The sequence below is a fragment of the Bactrocera neohumeralis genome, chromosome 6 (genome assembly GCF_024586455.1).
Source record: "Bactrocera neohumeralis isolate Rockhampton chromosome 6, APGP_CSIRO_Bneo_wtdbg2-racon-allhic-juicebox.fasta_v2, whole genome shotgun sequence".
Classification (NCBI taxonomy): domain Eukaryota; kingdom Metazoa; phylum Arthropoda; class Insecta; order Diptera; family Tephritidae; genus Bactrocera; species Bactrocera neohumeralis.
The window spans coordinates 1240813-1257815 of record NC_065923.1 but is presented as its reverse complement, the minus strand read 5'-3'; the positions used below and the strand labels follow the sequence as shown (position 1 = coordinate 1257815).

Below are 17003 nucleotides of genomic sequence, written 5' to 3'. Positions count from 1 at the left end.
TTAGCCCATGTTATTTATTTATTTCACGTAGAATCAAAACTCATTCGGAAAGGCAACTTAAACCATTCGTGTCAGTTCATATACCGACTGGAGTCAAATCCGGAGTTGTAGAAGCTACATCGATATACCAAAGCTTTCAGTTCACTCCTCAGGAAAAAAAAACGTTTTTCATAAAATCTATTCGCTTGCTTAGCTATCTTTAAGTTTGTAGGACCCTCTATTTAATTTGCAAAATAACAACAATGATCTGCATTTTAGTTCAATTATTTGGTAAATTACAAAAATCTTTCTTAAATGAGTTATTTGTCCTTTCAAAATACCAAAATAACATAAAGTAGATTATAATTGTTTATTAAAAAACATGTATCATTAATAATTTAGTGATATTTTTAACTTATACTTTTATCTCAATCTAAACATGTCCCACCCTGTGTTGGGATGTGCCATCAAAAATTCCTCTGGTCCCTCTTTAAAATACCCATATTACTATCTGTCATTCGTTATTTTCTTTTGACTTACATTCAAAATTTTAGCATAAATGTCAAAAGAAAATTCTAGTAAATTCAGCGGTAGAGGAAAAATTGAGAATTTCGTACAAAGTATTTGTTTGCGAATAATTTAGTTATAGAAGATAGAAAAATAACTCAAGTTCAACTATGGTAGACTACAGTAAATGGAAGAATATTGAAGTGAGTAGAGAGCACAAAAAATCATTACAAAAACTGGTTACTATTTCGTATGAATTTGTCAAATATTTCGAACAGATTTCCGATGATGAGGATGACACACATCCCAACATCGACACTCCTTCATTGTTTCGTTGGCGTCATCAGGCCCGTGTCGAACGCATGGCTGAAATGGAACGCGAAAAGGACGAGTTCAAAAAGAAGAAGCAGTCATATCAGGCTCGTTTGATGGATGTCAAAGAACGCATACAAAAGAAGGAAGGTGACGAAGCGGAACTTAAGGTAAAACATTTATTTTTTTAATTTTTGCCAAAAGCATGTCACTGATCTTGTCTGGCACCTTTTAGAAAGAGTTGGAAAAAATTGAAAAGGAGGGCAAAGAAATCGATCGGCAGGAGGATGAACTGATCAATAAAGAGAAGAAGGCGCCTTGGAATGTGGATACAATCAGCAAACCTGGGTTCGAAAAAACTGTTTTAAATAAACAGGCTGTAAGGAAACCTGATGAGAATCTCTCGGAAGAGGAGAAAGAGGCGAGAATGAAAAAATTTGTAAAGGAAAACGAAAAATTATGCAAGCAATATGGTATGCTACGGAAGTACGATGATTCCAAACGTTTCCTACAGCAACATCTCGACCTTGTTTGTGAGGAGACTGCAAATTACCTAGTCATTTGGTCCATAAATTTAGAAATGGAAGAAAAGCACGAACTTATGGCGCATGTGGCGCATCAGTGCATTTGTATGCAATACATATTAGAGCTTGCGAAGCAATTAGATGTTGATCCACGTGCCTGTGTTAGTTCATTCTTCTCCAAAATTCAAAATTGTGTGCCAGAGTACAAGGAACAGTTCGAAAGTGAAATTAAAGGTTTCAAAGATCGCATAACAAAAAGAGCGCAAGAAAAAATCAAGGAAGCTTTAGCCGAAGCAGAGGAGGAGGAGAAAGCAGCGCGACTTGGACCTGGTGGACTGGATCCTGCAGAAGTATTTGAAACACTACCTGAAGTAAGTAAACAATCAAATTTTAAAAATGCAGAATTGTATTGAGATTTATTTTTGTTTAGAGCCTTCAAAAATGTTTTGAATCGCGTGATATTGAATTGCTACAAAAAACAATAACCGAAATGCCTGTTGAGGAAGCCAAATACCATATGAAACGTTGCGTGGATTCTGGCCTCTGGGTGCCAAATGCGGGAGATGCTGAAATTGGCGAAACTGAAGAGAAGGATTCCGATTCAGTAAACAAAGAAGCAGGGGATGTTAAAAGTAAAAGTGAATCCGGCGATGATAAGCTGGATAAAACGGAGGACGAGCCTATCTATACGGGCGTTAGTACCAATGATTTGGATTGATTGTTCGTTGAAGCCGTAAACTAACAATTTTTTTGAACAAATTGAAGCACTTTTGATTGGAAGTAGATGAGAGTTACATCATACAAAAATGTACAAGATAAATAAACAAAACAACAGATGTTAGAGAAAATGTTGGTCATGTCAAATATATGCATACATACACATTATTACATTTACAGCGGTTTTCCTAAATGTCTTGTGCTGTTCAAATTAACTTAAAAAGAAATTCGAAAAATCAAAATATTAAAGGCAAATATAGGTGTGTGTTATCAACTTAACCGCAATGATGCTGCTACATTGAACTCATTACAGAAACGTATAGCTTACCAAGAGCACGATTGATGGAATTTTTGTTCTCCAATCAAGACATTGTTTCAATTTTAGTATTGATACACAATAGATAACATTTAGTTATTATTTGTAAAAATTCATATAAAATGTTCAGAATGTGAGTAGACTTACATTATTTGTTTTTATTATTTTATATGTAAAAAAAACATTAACTACCATTCATTTCTTCATCTTTGTACGTACATATATTTAAGTTCCTTTTGAAAACGCTCTCAATAAATAAAAGTTGACCTTAACTAGCGAGATATTTATACTACCATAGCAAAAAGTGGAATATAAACAATATGAAGTGTGTCAGAAGGCAGACTTCCATTGGGTTTTAAAAGTTAAAGTCAATTGTGTTACCAGCTATCCATTCCCACAACAGTCGGGTTTACTTAGACAGAACGAACCCAGATTTTTATCCGGCTCAGAACTCTCAACTCGAAATGATTTCAGAAATAATTTCTGCCGCTTCAACAACAACAATCTATCGCGGCTTATTTCTGTACATCAATCACGACAACGTGTTGGATACGTAACATCTTATGCTTCTAGGTATTGATTGGTATTGATTACTTTGCTAAAAAAGTATAATTTCATTTGCCAAAAAAAAGAGTTTGGTCACAGCGACTATTAATCAATCAACATCTTCGAATTGTGTTATCGACCATGACGAATGTGAAAACAAAAACAAAAAAAAAGTTGACAAAATAGTGTTTAGATATTTTTGTTTATTTGTTTATTCAAATTTCAATTATTTTGAAAAACTAAGCTAGTCTAAATATTTGTTTATTACGCATGTTAATAGTGATTTATTGAATTTCGTTCCATGTCTTATACATCTGCAACTCTATTAGATTGTTATAAATATTTTTGAATTACATTAAAATGCGCGCTTTTCTCCTTCAACGCATGGAGCGTTGGCGTATAGTTAATTTGGTTATAGGTTCTACCACTTCTACTACAGCTTTGTATTTTTCATACATACATACATATGTATATGTATGTAAATTTTGTTATTATTTAATAAATGTATTAACATACTATTTAGCTTTAATTCTTCCATCTTTCGATTAAATTTCACAAATATCAATATAAAGTGTGTAACGAAATTTAAATATGTATGTGTATATGTAGTTTTTATATTTATAATTTTATAAGTATATTAATAATAACTTGTATTATCTATTACTGCTCAATTTTCTGCTATTTTTCATAAAGTTTTTTGGTTACATTTCTGTTACACGGTATTATTATAATTTTTTCGGAAATTATGTGTTTACAAACGCCTCTGTCATTAGTTTTAAAAATGTACTTTTATATTTAATTAGTTACAAAAAATATTATATCGAATACAGCAAAGGAGAAACAGATTGAAGTGAATAATTTTATATGCAAATCCACATAGCAATCCACTTCATGCTTGTCTACATTGCCAACTGCAGCTAGGGAAATCTGAAACACAGGTATTACTGCCAAGAAAACGTCAAGTAAAAAAACATATACATATATACATCTATTGCGAAATTTCCAGTTTTAATGAATTAGTGCATATTTTATCATAGTATATTTTGAGGCCCCGTGTTCCACCCATGAACTTTGGGAAAATTTATTATTATAGTATATATGTACGCATAACTTAGCTGTAGGATTATCGAATTAAAAATTAAAAGTATTTTTATCGTTCTTTTTTTATATATTTTATGTATTTAACATCAATATTTTCGTTTGTGTAAAATTTCGAAATATCGTTTGTGAGAAAATCATTAGGCTTATAATTACATGAAAGACAAGTAATTAAAAAGTCTTAAGAAAAAAAATACACGCAAAATATACAAAAGAATTATACTGAGAACGTAAATACATTAAACTAAAATCTTTAGAATACACATTAAAAAAAACAGAGTTACACGGCTGGGTAAGTAGGTGAGAAAATTAAATAGATAAACAGATATTATTTAAGGGGAACAATACAAAATTCAAATATAAGTATTTGTTTTATGCGTTCAAATTTAAATGCAACAAAGGGTGCTAGACAATATCTCATGTACTGGAAAGTGTTGCAATGTTTACAAAAATTATAGTTAAGAAAAGAATGTGCAGGAAATGAGTATGAGTTCCTTTTTTCCATTCGTATTAATTATTGGTTATAACTAACAAATTACAATTATGCAGCTCTCTAGTAATTAATGTATTTTCTTTACCAATTTACATGTCATTTTTTGTTTTAATTTTTTTATAAGCAAAAGTATGCAAATGCATGTTTAGATTTCTATTGCAAACTCACCAAGCAGTTGGTTCTTTCATAAGCTGTCACGCTTACACCAAAGTGGAGTCGAACTAAGTTTAGAATAAATGCAAAGCGTGGTACATATTTATTATTTTTTAGCCAATATCCAACAAAGATTTGTATCTGCGAATTTGTTGGGAAGCTAACTTTGCTCTGATTGTTTGTTTACTGTAATGTTACCGCGGTTATGCTAATTTACAATTTGCCTACATATGTGTAATAATTCGAATCTTGTATAATATATGTAAGGAAATCTTCAAAAGATTTTTGATATACATTTCTGGAGCTCCACTTTGGTAACGCTGTAAGCTGCTTCTGTGTTATACTACTGCATTTAATGCTTTTACCTACATATTTTTTTTTAACAAATACACATACAACACGTACGCACGCACATACATACACACCGTCCACACTCAACGGCTAATCTTTAACAAACGGACCCAGTGGCGTAGCGTCTTATCTATTGCCTTTTATTGGTGCTGGTATCGTTATTGCTGCAACTGCCGTCGATCTTCATCCACAACTTCATCAGTAGCCATCTACGTGCGACGCAATCATGACGATGAAGCTGATGAGTTTTTCGTTGAACTGCCACCCCCGCTGTTGCTGCGCTGTTTATCAATGTAAACGTTTAGCAAACGCACTTTGCTTGGATTCAACACCGACAATTTCGGCTTCACCCTTTCTTCGCCCATCACTATATAAAGTTTTACGATACAAAAAACGGCGGCCTTTCGCACCATGGATTCGCTATCGTCGGTGAGACGTGCCAAATTAGGGAATATACTGTCTAAGTGTAATTCGGTCAATTCGCCGCCGTGACGATCTGCCAACTCAGTGAGTAATTTCACAGCGCACAAGTTCAACGGATAACAACTAGTCGCAATAACAGGATTTACAATATTGATGGTGGCGTTCAGCGGCAATGATGATACGATGCGTGGTATAATCAAATCGATTTCGCGAGCCGTTTCCTTACTATGCTGGTAACAGTTTATTATTCGCAGCAATATCAGCTCGAGGAAATTGATCCAGGTTTCCTTCATTTTGGTGCTACGCACAATCTTTCCGAGCACGCTTATAACGGCGATCATTACATCGGCGGTTTGCGAGTCCAGCAGTCCCAGCAGCATTTTCATTATAGCACGAAAATGTTTGTTGGGGAGTTCGCAATTTCCTCCTTTAATGCAAATTTCCAAATTAGCGAGAGCCTGTTGAATCTGCTCTACCGACATATCGGCTTTCAATGCACATGCCACTCGTATAATTTCGCTTTCAGTTAAGCCGTTTTCGAGCAAAAGCTCACCGTTCGATGCGACGGTGTAATTACAACGCGAAGCGTGGTTTGCAGTGCCACCTACGACTGCTGTGTTGGCATTGGGTGTTGCTGTTGTTAGCACAATATTAGTGGTCATGCGTTGATGTTGCTCCAACAAGTTGGCATCTAATCGCATTGTGGTGCTTTCAGGTGTGTTCGATTCGGTTGTAGTGGCGGACTGTGTCTTTGAATTGGAAGAAGCGCACGAATCTTGCTGATCATGCAGATAGCCATTGTAGCCATTGGCATTGGAGAGCGAATGGTATTGCCTGGTATTGTTGGATGTTGCCTCCATGCCGACACCAACACCAAAGCAATTTCGGATTTCTTCCGATGTTTTGTGTATATTATGCTGCACATCTGCCTCCGAATAGAGTTCATGGTCCACGGAGGATTGCCTTGAGCGTGGACTGGTGGTATTGTATTGTGGCTGTAGCGAAGAGAAGGGTCCAAGCGATGGACTTTGCAATGGTTTGGGACTGGCACTTGAATGAGGTGAAGATGGCGAATTTGTGCCAGAAGTGCTGTTGCGTCGCAAATGCGACTGTATAATGGCTTTGGCGGTGTCTTGATAGCCCTTTGGAAGGCTAGACAGCAACTTAGTCATCTGTGGTGTGTTGCGATTGTAGAGTGCAATGAGACACTTACGCGCTTGATCACGTAGATCTTTGCTTTTTGGATCACCAGCTTGTTGAACAATTTTCAGCACAGCCTTATCAACTGCTAATGGTCCATCGTCAGATGGAAAGTCGGTGGACTTGCAATAACTGGTTGCCAAGTCTGTGAGGAATTTCAATATGGCTATCTTTGTTTTGGTGCAGGGTGTTTGTGCCGTGTCGGCGAGTATACGGAAGACATCCTTAAGCTGTTGGTCGGTTGGAAAATATTCGTGTACAACTTGTAATGTCTTACCGATTTTGATGTGCATTGAATTGAGCAGTTCTGTGCCAAGTTTATTAAATAGTCGCGTCAGCAATACGAAAAGCCAGTCCTGCAAATCGTTGGCATGCGCAAGAATCAATTCAGTAACTGCATCAAGAAACAGAGAATACACCTTTGTGTGTGGATCCATAAATAATTTACGGAACATGTCCAAGACAGCCTGTAGTTGTTGTGATGTTAGCTGATTACCATCGGCAAGGTATTGAGTTAAGCTGATAACTCCATCCTTGCGATCCGACCAATGCGTCGAGGCGCAGTACTGTATGATAGTGTCGATGTCATCGAACGGTGCGCGCGTGCAACTCCAATCTAATCTATTTCGTGAGCCTGACAACGAATAATTCGAATTGTTGCCTCGCGTCATTGACGAATCAAACGACCGCTCCGAACACACCGACGATGCCTCGGAGTCGTCGGACTCGTCGCGCGACAACAATTTACGACCCATTCGTAAGCCAGCTGTATACCCGCGCGAATACTCGCCATAATCAATAACTCTCTCTGCTTCTGGGGAAAGAGCATCGGCTAACGCCGTTTCCGCCTCACGACTTTGTTGTAAAATACGTGCTGCCGCTAGGGAACGCGAATTGCTACGATCAGGTGTTCTTCTTGCGGAGCTGGCCGAACTATTTGTGGCATAAATACTCCGTTTCATGGCGACACGGGTGGGACTCGTTTCGCGTGAACTGGTCAATGAACGAGGTATGCCCGAAGCTTTCTTCGGTATGGTTCCAGTTATTGGCCTATAGCCGTATTGTTCTCGCAGCTTGGAACTTGGTGAAGTGGAACGAGAACCAGGTTGTGACTGTGAAACTCCAGCTCGACCTCGTGTTCGTGGAGAAACGCCGGCAGCTAGCTGTCCTCCAGTGTTCGACGTTGACGTTGCTCCACCTCCCATATACCTTGGACGCGGTAAAGAACCGGTGGCAGCTGAAGTTGTTGTTCCAGAATTGGCTGACGCAGCAGCAGTGTTAACTGTACTTAACTTTTTTCGCGGATAGAACGAGTATTGGGCGCGAGCTTTGGCACGTTGAGCAGCTGCAGTATCCACAGCCGACACGCTACGCATTCCTGCCGCAGGCTTTTGTAGTGAACCTGGCGAACGTTGAAATCGAGTGGTTGCCGCTGCAGAGCGACGTTCCACTTCCATAGTACCATTGCCACCATCACGCTCCCGTTCTAGTGCACGTTGTGCTGCAATATCTAGTGTGGTGTAGATTTGATCAGCAAGATCAGGAAAGTGCCGTCGAAATTTCCAATAAGCACGACGAGAATGACGTCGTGCTTCATTATCTGCGTCACTTATTGAGCGTTTGAGCACATCACGTAGTTGTTGAGAACAGCGCTCCATCGTTTTTGTTTGCCACTCATCGAACATCAGGCAAAGCATTTCGCACAAAGTGGCACGAATGTCCTTGGATTTGGATTGTTGCAATGTTTCAGTAATGAGTTTAATCATTTTCGGCGAATGGGAATACTTTATAATATATTTGAGTGCAATAATCGATGAAGATGCAATAACTTTAGCCGAATTCTGAATCAAATTAATAAGCGCCTCTAGGATAGCCAAGCAGAATGGTTCGAGTTTGTTACGTAGTGTTTTCGACATGTAGGCTATTGTAATACATGCCTCCCGTATGACTTGCGAGCGTAGCTCCTCCTTGAGTATGTCAAGGAATGGTATTGAAAGATCTTTCAGCTGCGCAACAAACTGTGGTTGTGATTGTATATTCAGCATTAGTAATGAACGAACTTTCTTTAACGAATCTATGCGTTTCTCCCAATCAGCATTTTTATCGCTAATCACAACAATAATATTTCGATAAATATCATCCATGTCTTTTGGGTGAAAAATAGTTAATTGTGGCACAACTTCGAATGTAGACTCAAATATATCCATAGTTACGGCGCCAGCATCCCCACCAGCACTAGAATCTGAAGAATTTGGTTTTGCTCGCATCGACGCAGACACAGTACGTTTAACAATTTTTGTTGGCCGATCTCGCACACTGACGTTATCCGATTCATCGTGGCCATTGTTCGCCGACGCTGTGGTTTGCAATGCCGACTTCAGTAAAAGCCCCTCCGCTTTAATTTGATCGAATTTCTGCTCAAGCGAAGCTAACTTTGACGCAGGAACATCATCCATCTTTCGTAGATCTGCCCGCAAACGGTCACCTACATGCTTGTATATTTCTACAAGTGTTTGTATAGCTGCATCGCGTACGGTTGCTGTAGGATCGCCAAGCAGTGCACTAATAGGTTGTATGTAAGTGCGAACACTCAACTGTGAGGTGCCATATTCGTTCAATGTATTTACAATAGTTTGCAAAAACTCCTCACGAACTTTAGAATTCTTATGTTTAAAGCAAGATGTCGCTAATTTGTCGATTGTCGCTTGTGGGGTCAACACTTTGTACTCCATAACAACTTGTAATAACAATTGGGCTTTCTCACGCACAGTATCCTTGCTGTCGCCAAGACGGTCTATAACATGTGGGAGCACAGTTGCACTGTAAGCATTAAAATCAGGTCCAAGCCTTTTTATCAGTTCGGAAAATGCTTCCAGCGATTTTTGTGCAATTTTGAAATGACTACCGGTAAGCCAAGGCATGAGGCCATCGACAAGCATTCCCATGTCCATGCAAACAATTGAATTCGTCTCATCACTTAGGAATGTGACCAAGTCTTCGGCCAGAAGAGCTTTAACTCTCATATCCGCCTTGGGCATCATTTGAATGAAGCCATCCAAATCGTTTGGTTTGCGATACGCCATAATGCCGATTTTTGGAGTGTTGAAATTCTATAGACTAATCAGTAGTGCACGGCCACGGCAAATTGCCGCGTTGTTCAATCTGTATCGGTGCTGAAAATAATATAGGTGAAAATTCATATTAGAGTGACGCGATCAAATATGTATGTATGTATATGTAATATTTAACAAAAAAACAAAAAACTATGTTAATGTATTTTCTGTAATAGAAACAAAACTTTATTTCCTATGCCGTCATTTTTTTAATTCAGTTAACTTGTAATTTTAGTTGAAGCAGCAAGGTTTTCTTTATTATCTTAACATTTTTACACTCGAAATTTTTAAAAACCTTATGTTTTAAATATGTACTCAATGAGTATTCAAACCACTGACCGGGCGCCATTATTATTTATTTTATGTTAAAAATAAAACTAAAGATGCTGTTAATCACAATTTCCAATCAGAACGATTTATAATTCAAGCAGTTGAAAAACAGTATTTATGATTATTGCACTGAATATGCGCAACTGCTTCTATGTACAACCTGAAGCACTTGGAGCCAAATAAATTGTTATACGTTTTTATTTTATTTTTCACAGCACAGATAATAATTACCGTAGCTGACATCGACCCACCAAATTGTGCACCTTATGATAGGAGTGTGGGAGCGGATGATTTCGCCGAGTGAATCATCTTTTATCGCCTTATAGCGAAAAGTAAAGAAAACAGAATAAAAAGAGAACCACCGGCTGTGAGCACCGGTTGTTTCCCTTAGTTAATATATGTATGTACGTCACTATTATAGAAATAGTTACAAGGTGTGTACGGTCTAACCAGCTTTGATTATTTCCATTAACTACATATATGAAAATTAAAATCTTTTCTTTTCTACATCTTCTGCTGCTCGCGCACTTCACTATACTTTATTGTTTATCAAATCCCTTATTTGGTGAGTTTATAATTATTTAAAAAATGTGGGTATGGCGTTACTTTCCAACAACATGTACTTTCGTGTGTTTCAATATTTCTTCTTCTTTAATTTTATGGAAAATTATGTGAGCTTCTTTATCGAGAATCAAAAGACTGAGAATCATATGAACATTACATATATACATATGTATCTTCAAATGTTATATATATTTTCTTCCTAATCAACAAATTCTTACATTACCAAGCAACGAATTATTGCGTATACATATATACATACGTATACAAATCTACATTACAAAAATTAATTATATTACACATTTTTTAGATCTTTGGTACCATAATTTTATAATATGCTGGTTTAATAGAAAATTGTATATACATTTATTTGATGTCATATTTAATGGAACTTAGTTTCATAAGTCTTTAAAAAAAAGTATAAGAAAAATAAATGAGGTAAGGCCTCAAGAAACATTTGCCGTCGTCATCGACGTTGACTGCGATCAACACCGCAACGTCGAATTTATTGCATACGCAATGTTCTATTTATAATCCAATTTTTTTGAATGTTGTGTACTTTAATTGAAAAAAAATGGCAATCGTTGCCGGTAATGTATTCCACCAACGGTAGTGTTGACACCGCACGCGCTGTATTGACAATTGGTCAAAGAAATGTCAAAGTAATTGTAAATTGGCTTCAATTGAACGAGAAATGAATAGCGAAAAGTGTTGTAGCCGCCACTGAGAAAAGCAATTGTATGCTTTTTAGCGCCTAAAGATAGAGTAATGTTCATATTCACTCCTTTATTTATGCCAAGTCCCATCATTGCTACGAGGTATCGAAGTCTTACCACATGTTTTTTCGGTTTCTAAATCATATTTTCCATATTATTAAATTATGTGGAAGCTGACACTTTGCGTCACTTTCTATACATATGATCTCATATCACAACATTCTAATAAAAATAAAACTCACCGAACAATAAAAAATATCTAGTATTATTAATGATAACGAATTAACAGCTGTGCCCCTTTAGTTGATTTGTGTATTTGTTACCGCTGTTTTTGCAACAACCCAATGATACTTTTTGATCCTTTAACACAAACAAGAAGTAGGTGAAATTGATTTTCCAGCAGGGCCTCTGCTTGTGACTTTCGCGCAATCAGGAACTTGCAGGGCGTTTGCTCTCTCCTTGATTGATACTTTGCCAATTCGTCGCCTTTTTAGTTTCGGAAAGGAATGCCTAACATTTATTTTTGTTTACTCTCTAACTTCTCACTTCTAAATATATAGAAATTTAGCCGACAAATAAAGGACGATTTTAAACATATTGTTTAATTAGATAAAGAAATTTCTCTATTATTTTTATGATTTTATGTATCATTATTTGACGTGCCCTATGTTCAAGACATCCGCTGTTGCTTTTACGGTATGTACTCACATTTAACAAATTCCAATGTCTCTTCTTCTCTTTTTTTAAGCGCTACGTTTCTTTCCTTCGCCTTCTACTCTTTTAAACTTCTGCTATGCGCTGTAAATTCTGCTGCTTCCTGTTTTTTTTTACTATACTTAATAAATATTCAGTTTATAGCCTTTTCAACAATTCTCTTGACTTTTTTACGGTAACTTTAAAATGCTCACTAAACAAAAAACACGCACTTACATTTACACAATATATGTTTATTTATTCTATTACTCTATTCGCGTTTTTCGTTTCTGCTTCACTCCCGTTTTCCAATAAGTGACGCAGTTGCGGCGGCTTCACCTTTTCCAAATTTCTACCTTTATCTTCAACGATACACTCTTTTGATACAATTATTATTTCTTCACTTTACAATTGGGAATAAATAATTTTTATCTAATTCCTCACAACTTGCCATAACTTTTTCACATATTTTCGATTCGTTTATGTTTTATTTTTTATTTTAAAATCGCAGTTTTCGCAGTTTTCGCAGCCACACATATAATTGTTGGATATTTGCTAGCTCTTCGTAAAATTATGTCATTTTCAGTTTCGTCCGTCAAAATGCTTGAAGACGAACCAGAGATTTGATAAATGTCATGAGTAAGATAAGTAAAATATACTTTTCTTTTTTGGCTGTTTTTAAAGGGTGAAAATATATTAGGGGTATTCGCTTGCTCTTGCAAGATTGCAGATTGCAAAAATACTATACCAAAATATACAAGGGCACGAGTGCACCCATTCCAAAATCTAGTAAATTGTTGTGAATGACTATTAAGCATGGCTATTGTGAATTGGCGCACCTTCTGCATACATTTTTAAGAAAAAAAACTGTAACAAATCTTTATATTTTAAATAGAAATAATAAAATCTATTTAAAACTTACCTTCCTCAACAATTTAACGACGTAATATGTCTTTATGTAAAATGACAGCTAAAACAGGGTTGCAATTATATTTTTACGTGACATTGCATGAAAATATAAATAGGTTTTGTCTGACATATTTTACAGCCATTGCAAATAATTTTCTGCGTGTATTTGTTGTTGTGCCGGTGCACCAAGACGAAATATATGCAATTCTTGCACCGTGCAAGGGTTTTGCAAGAGCAAGAGAATAACCCTATTGACTTCAATAATTTATTTGATAACTGAAAAATGAAAAAGAATTAATATTATTCCAAGCATAGACGTATATTCATATCTGGCACGAACTTAATTTTTGATAAATTTGGGAAAAGGTTTTAGAAATTAACTGCTTTGCGTCAATTAAGGATATGGAGGTCACCCTGTGTTCATGGGTAAGGATACATGTATTTAAAAGCAAATTAGAGCTAGCATCAATAAAAAAATTTAATAATTCCTGAATTTTTATTAATATCAATTGATAATAAGATGAAAAATACTATGAATCCAATTTTAGTGTCTTAACTTTGGCATTATATTTGTGTGTATATGTATGTTTAAATCCATTCCAATAATAGTCGAGCCTACGTAGCCGGAACTGCTAAAAGCTAAACAAAACTTATATCCGGCCAAGGACTGTCAGCTTGCCGGCATAATTCCTACCACTACAACAACTTAAACTTAAATTTTAATATTGATAAATATTCTTATAACCTACGATCCTACGTAGCCGGAACTGCTAAAAACTAAACAAAACTTATATCCGGCCAAGGACTGTCAGCTTGGTAGCATATTTGCTACCACTGCAACAACTTAAACTTAAGTTTTAATATTGATAAATATTCTTATAACCGACGAACCGGCTCCACTGAATGCCAAACAACTCTGCAGGATTATTTAAAAACGTTTGGGGCACGCTTTAAGTCGCATCAATAACATAGTCATGCACAGTCTGATCACCAGAAGTAACCACGATATTCAGTTCTTTGCAAATAGTTAAATTAATTTCTAATTAATTTAGAAAAAAGCAGTGAAAAAACTCTCATGAGAATGGTAATACATATATGAACACTTAATGTACAATCATAAAAGATTAAATTGAATTAAATTGAGTTATTATTCTAGAGAAAGGAAAGGAATATACATACATACATATATATGTGTATGCACACATGTACACATATGCACACAAGAACTTTCTTTTCTAATGACTGGAAAAATCTACTGCGATTTATAATATTATTTATTATCTTACCTTAATATTATACATATATGCATAGGCGTGAATCCCCGGTAATAATTCAGCACTGCACACGGAAAAATGGATTAATATTGTTGAAGCGAGGCTGTTCTCAAAAAGACGTAGACATTAGAGAAAATTCCAAAACATGCTTCACTTTTGTTTTTTCCTACTTTTACTTTTAGCAAGAGCCATTAAACTCGAACGTCCTGTGCATATGAACATATTTCCACTTACTAAGCCAGAAAATATTCCTTATCTTCTTATTTTTTAAGACCTATACTTAAACACTTAATCATTTTAAATTTTGATTTTATTTGCCTGTTATTATGTCGTATTACTTTTTATATATAGCAAAAAATTACTTAGTGGGTACTTAAGCATAAGTTCAAATAAACCTTATATACATACATATGTATGTACATACTACATCTGGAAGTACAGATTTATGTATTTTCTTGTTGTAAATATAATAATGAATGAAATTATTCAAAACAACTAAAAAGTTTTGCAGTCGTCGAGACGACTACAGATAACAGTCTTCAAGCCTCTTCACTCACACTCACTGATGAACTTGATGAACAGCTTGAGCACGGCCAGATGGGTCTTCGGGACATCCCCAATCCAAACGTGGCACCCAACGCGTCACAGTTTCTGCTGCTGCTGTACCTGGGAACAACTCTTCGAAAATTGTACGATAATAATAGGCTTCCTTAGTAGTTGGTGTGTTAATAGGGAAACGTAAGGTAGCTGTAGCAAACTGTTCATCAGTTATATGTGAGGTCGCCACGCGACGTATGCTATCAATCCAGTCGTAGCCGACACCATCAGAAAATTGTTCCTTTTGCCGCCAAAGTACTTCGTTGGGTAGGTAATTATTGGCAAATGCAGCGCGTAGGATGTGCTTTTCAATACGGTATTTTTGCATATTATCTAAGCAGTTAAGATTGCCAGGTATCTTATCCTCCGGTCTGACTGACATCACATAGTTAACAAAGGCTGTGTCTAGGAAAGGCACTCGCAACTCCAGACCTTTGGCCATTGTGACTTTATTGGCTCGCAGGCAATCGGATACATTAATTAGTTCGACTCGCTTTACTAATTCTTTGTGGAACTCTACTGGACTTGGCGCTTTGAAAAAGTATAAGTAACCACCAAATATTTCATCGGCACCTTCGCCAGACAAAATCATCTTAATACCTGTGCTTTTAATATAACGAGCCAATAACAACATTGGCAGACTACAACGTACCGTTGTTACATCGTATGTTTCCAAGTGGTAGATAATATCACGTATGCCATCCAAAGCATCGTCTATTTCAAAAACTATTTCGGTGTGATCACTGTTTATATAGTCAGAAACTAGTTTCGCCGCTTTGAAATCAGGTGCATTCCGCAGGCCCACTGAAAACGTTTTTAATCGGAATGTAGGAACACATTCACGGCGCAATTTTGTCGCAATTGAAGCTACTAGACTAGAATCAACACCGCCTGAGAGCAGCGCACCAAAGGGAACATCACACTGCAGATGGGAACGTACAGCTGATTCTAATTTCGAGCGCAGAATTGTCAAATCCACCTCTTGGGTGGGTATATGTTCAATCCACTCCTCTTTGAAATATTTCTTACGCTGTAAATTATTGGCCGGACCTACTCGTAGCTCGCCGGGCTTAAAAAGCTCCAAATTGGGACAAAATTCAACAAGGCACTTCATTTCTGAAGAAACCCATACATTGCCATCTGAATCTTCACCAATATATAACGGTATTATCCCAAAAGGGTCACGAGCAATCAAAATATTCTTCGAGCGTTTGTCATAGAGCACAAAGGCAAACATACCAGTGATATATTTCAAGAGTTGCTCGCCATACTCTTCGTAAAGCTCAACAATGACATTGCAATCACTTTTGGGTTTGTAATGTCCACGCTTCTTTGCGATTTCCGCCGACTGTTCAAGGTAGTTGTAAATTTCACCGTTTGCCACTAACAACACATCACCGTTTTCCGAAACCAAAGGCTGATGCCCTGATTTTACGCAAATAACCGATAGACGCTCATGTATCAATACTACACCATGATCCGGCAGCACCTTTACGCCCGTGTCATCTGGACCTCGATGCCGTTGTTTACCACTTTGACGATAACCAATTTCTCGCAAAGTATGCATACTACCATGGAAGACTCTTGGTGCTATGGGCTCGCCATTTTTTGAAAATATTGCGAATATGCCACACATTTTTAATGAAATTTAATTTCTTTATGGTTTCTTCAATATAAACTTTTTGAATGCCCACATATGTTTGGTGCGGTAAGCTTTAAATGCGAATGAAATACATATGATGTTTGTATGCCCCTTTTATAATGTTTATAAAGACGCTCTTATGCCAGCTGTGCTTTGCATTGCATATACGGGGTTGTATTAGTGATTGATAATTCTCACATATTGCATCATACGCTGCTAACACTTTAAGTGCTGCACACAATGACGGCGACAGACTGCAGCAGCACGAAAATGAACTGAAAATGGTGTTGTGCATTTGGGAGAAGGCAGCGACATAACAATGGCCGCCATGTACACAAAACATCGCAGTTGTCCATTTTGTATGTACATACATAATTTCGTTGTGGCCATACTAATACCTTGCACTTCAATGAAATTTTAATATTTTGTTCAAAGTGAAATTTTTTATGCAAAAAATAAGTAAATAGGTAAATATTTGTGCTTTAAATTATCAATTGTTATTACAAATGACATAATAGAGCTATAATAGAGCTATTTAATGCTTTTATT

General features: G+C 36.6%; 3 protein-coding genes across 7 annotated transcripts; 1 reads left to right on the top strand and 2 right to left on the bottom strand.

Moving 5' to 3' along the window:
- The first annotated feature begins 541 nt into the window (after window positions 1-541).
- Window positions 542-2212, top strand: LOC126763524 (hsp90 co-chaperone Cdc37). Its single transcript, XM_050481093.1, has 4 exons — window positions 542-689; window positions 765-968; window positions 1034-1693; window positions 1753-2212. The coding sequence occupies exons 1-4, from the start codon at window positions 657-659 to the stop codon at window positions 2038-2040; spliced, it is 1185 nt and encodes a 394-aa protein (XP_050337050.1). The 5' UTR covers window positions 542-656; the 3' UTR covers window positions 2041-2212.
- An 872-nt stretch (window positions 2213-3084) lies between these two features.
- LOC126763523 (CLIP-associating protein) lies at window positions 3085-12605 on the bottom strand. Of its 5 annotated transcripts, none has more exons than XM_050481087.1 (2): window positions 12048-12605; window positions 3085-9792 (listed from the first exon to the last, which is right to left on the bottom strand). In XM_050481087.1, the coding sequence occupies exon 2, from the start codon at window positions 9700-9702 to the stop codon at window positions 5221-5223; it is 4482 nt and encodes a 1493-aa protein (XP_050337044.1). In that variant the 5' UTR covers window positions 9703-9792; window positions 12048-12605; the 3' UTR covers window positions 3085-5220. The 5 variants fall into 5 exon arrangements, with proteins under 5 accessions (XP_050337044.1, XP_050337046.1, XP_050337047.1 ...); XM_050481089.1 differs by having other exon boundaries at window positions 12270-12605; XM_050481090.1 differs by lacking the exon at window positions 12048-12605 and adding an exon at window positions 11582-12004.
- A 1902-nt stretch (window positions 12606-14507) lies between these two features.
- On the bottom strand, window positions 14508-16553 carry LOC126762042 (uncharacterized). Its single transcript, XM_050478521.1, has one exon. It carries the CDS (start codon window positions 16446-16448, stop codon window positions 14775-14777), a length of 1674 nt encoding a protein of 557 aa, XP_050334478.1. The 5' UTR covers window positions 16449-16553; the 3' UTR covers window positions 14508-14774.
- Between the last annotated feature and the right edge of the window lie 450 nt (window positions 16554-17003).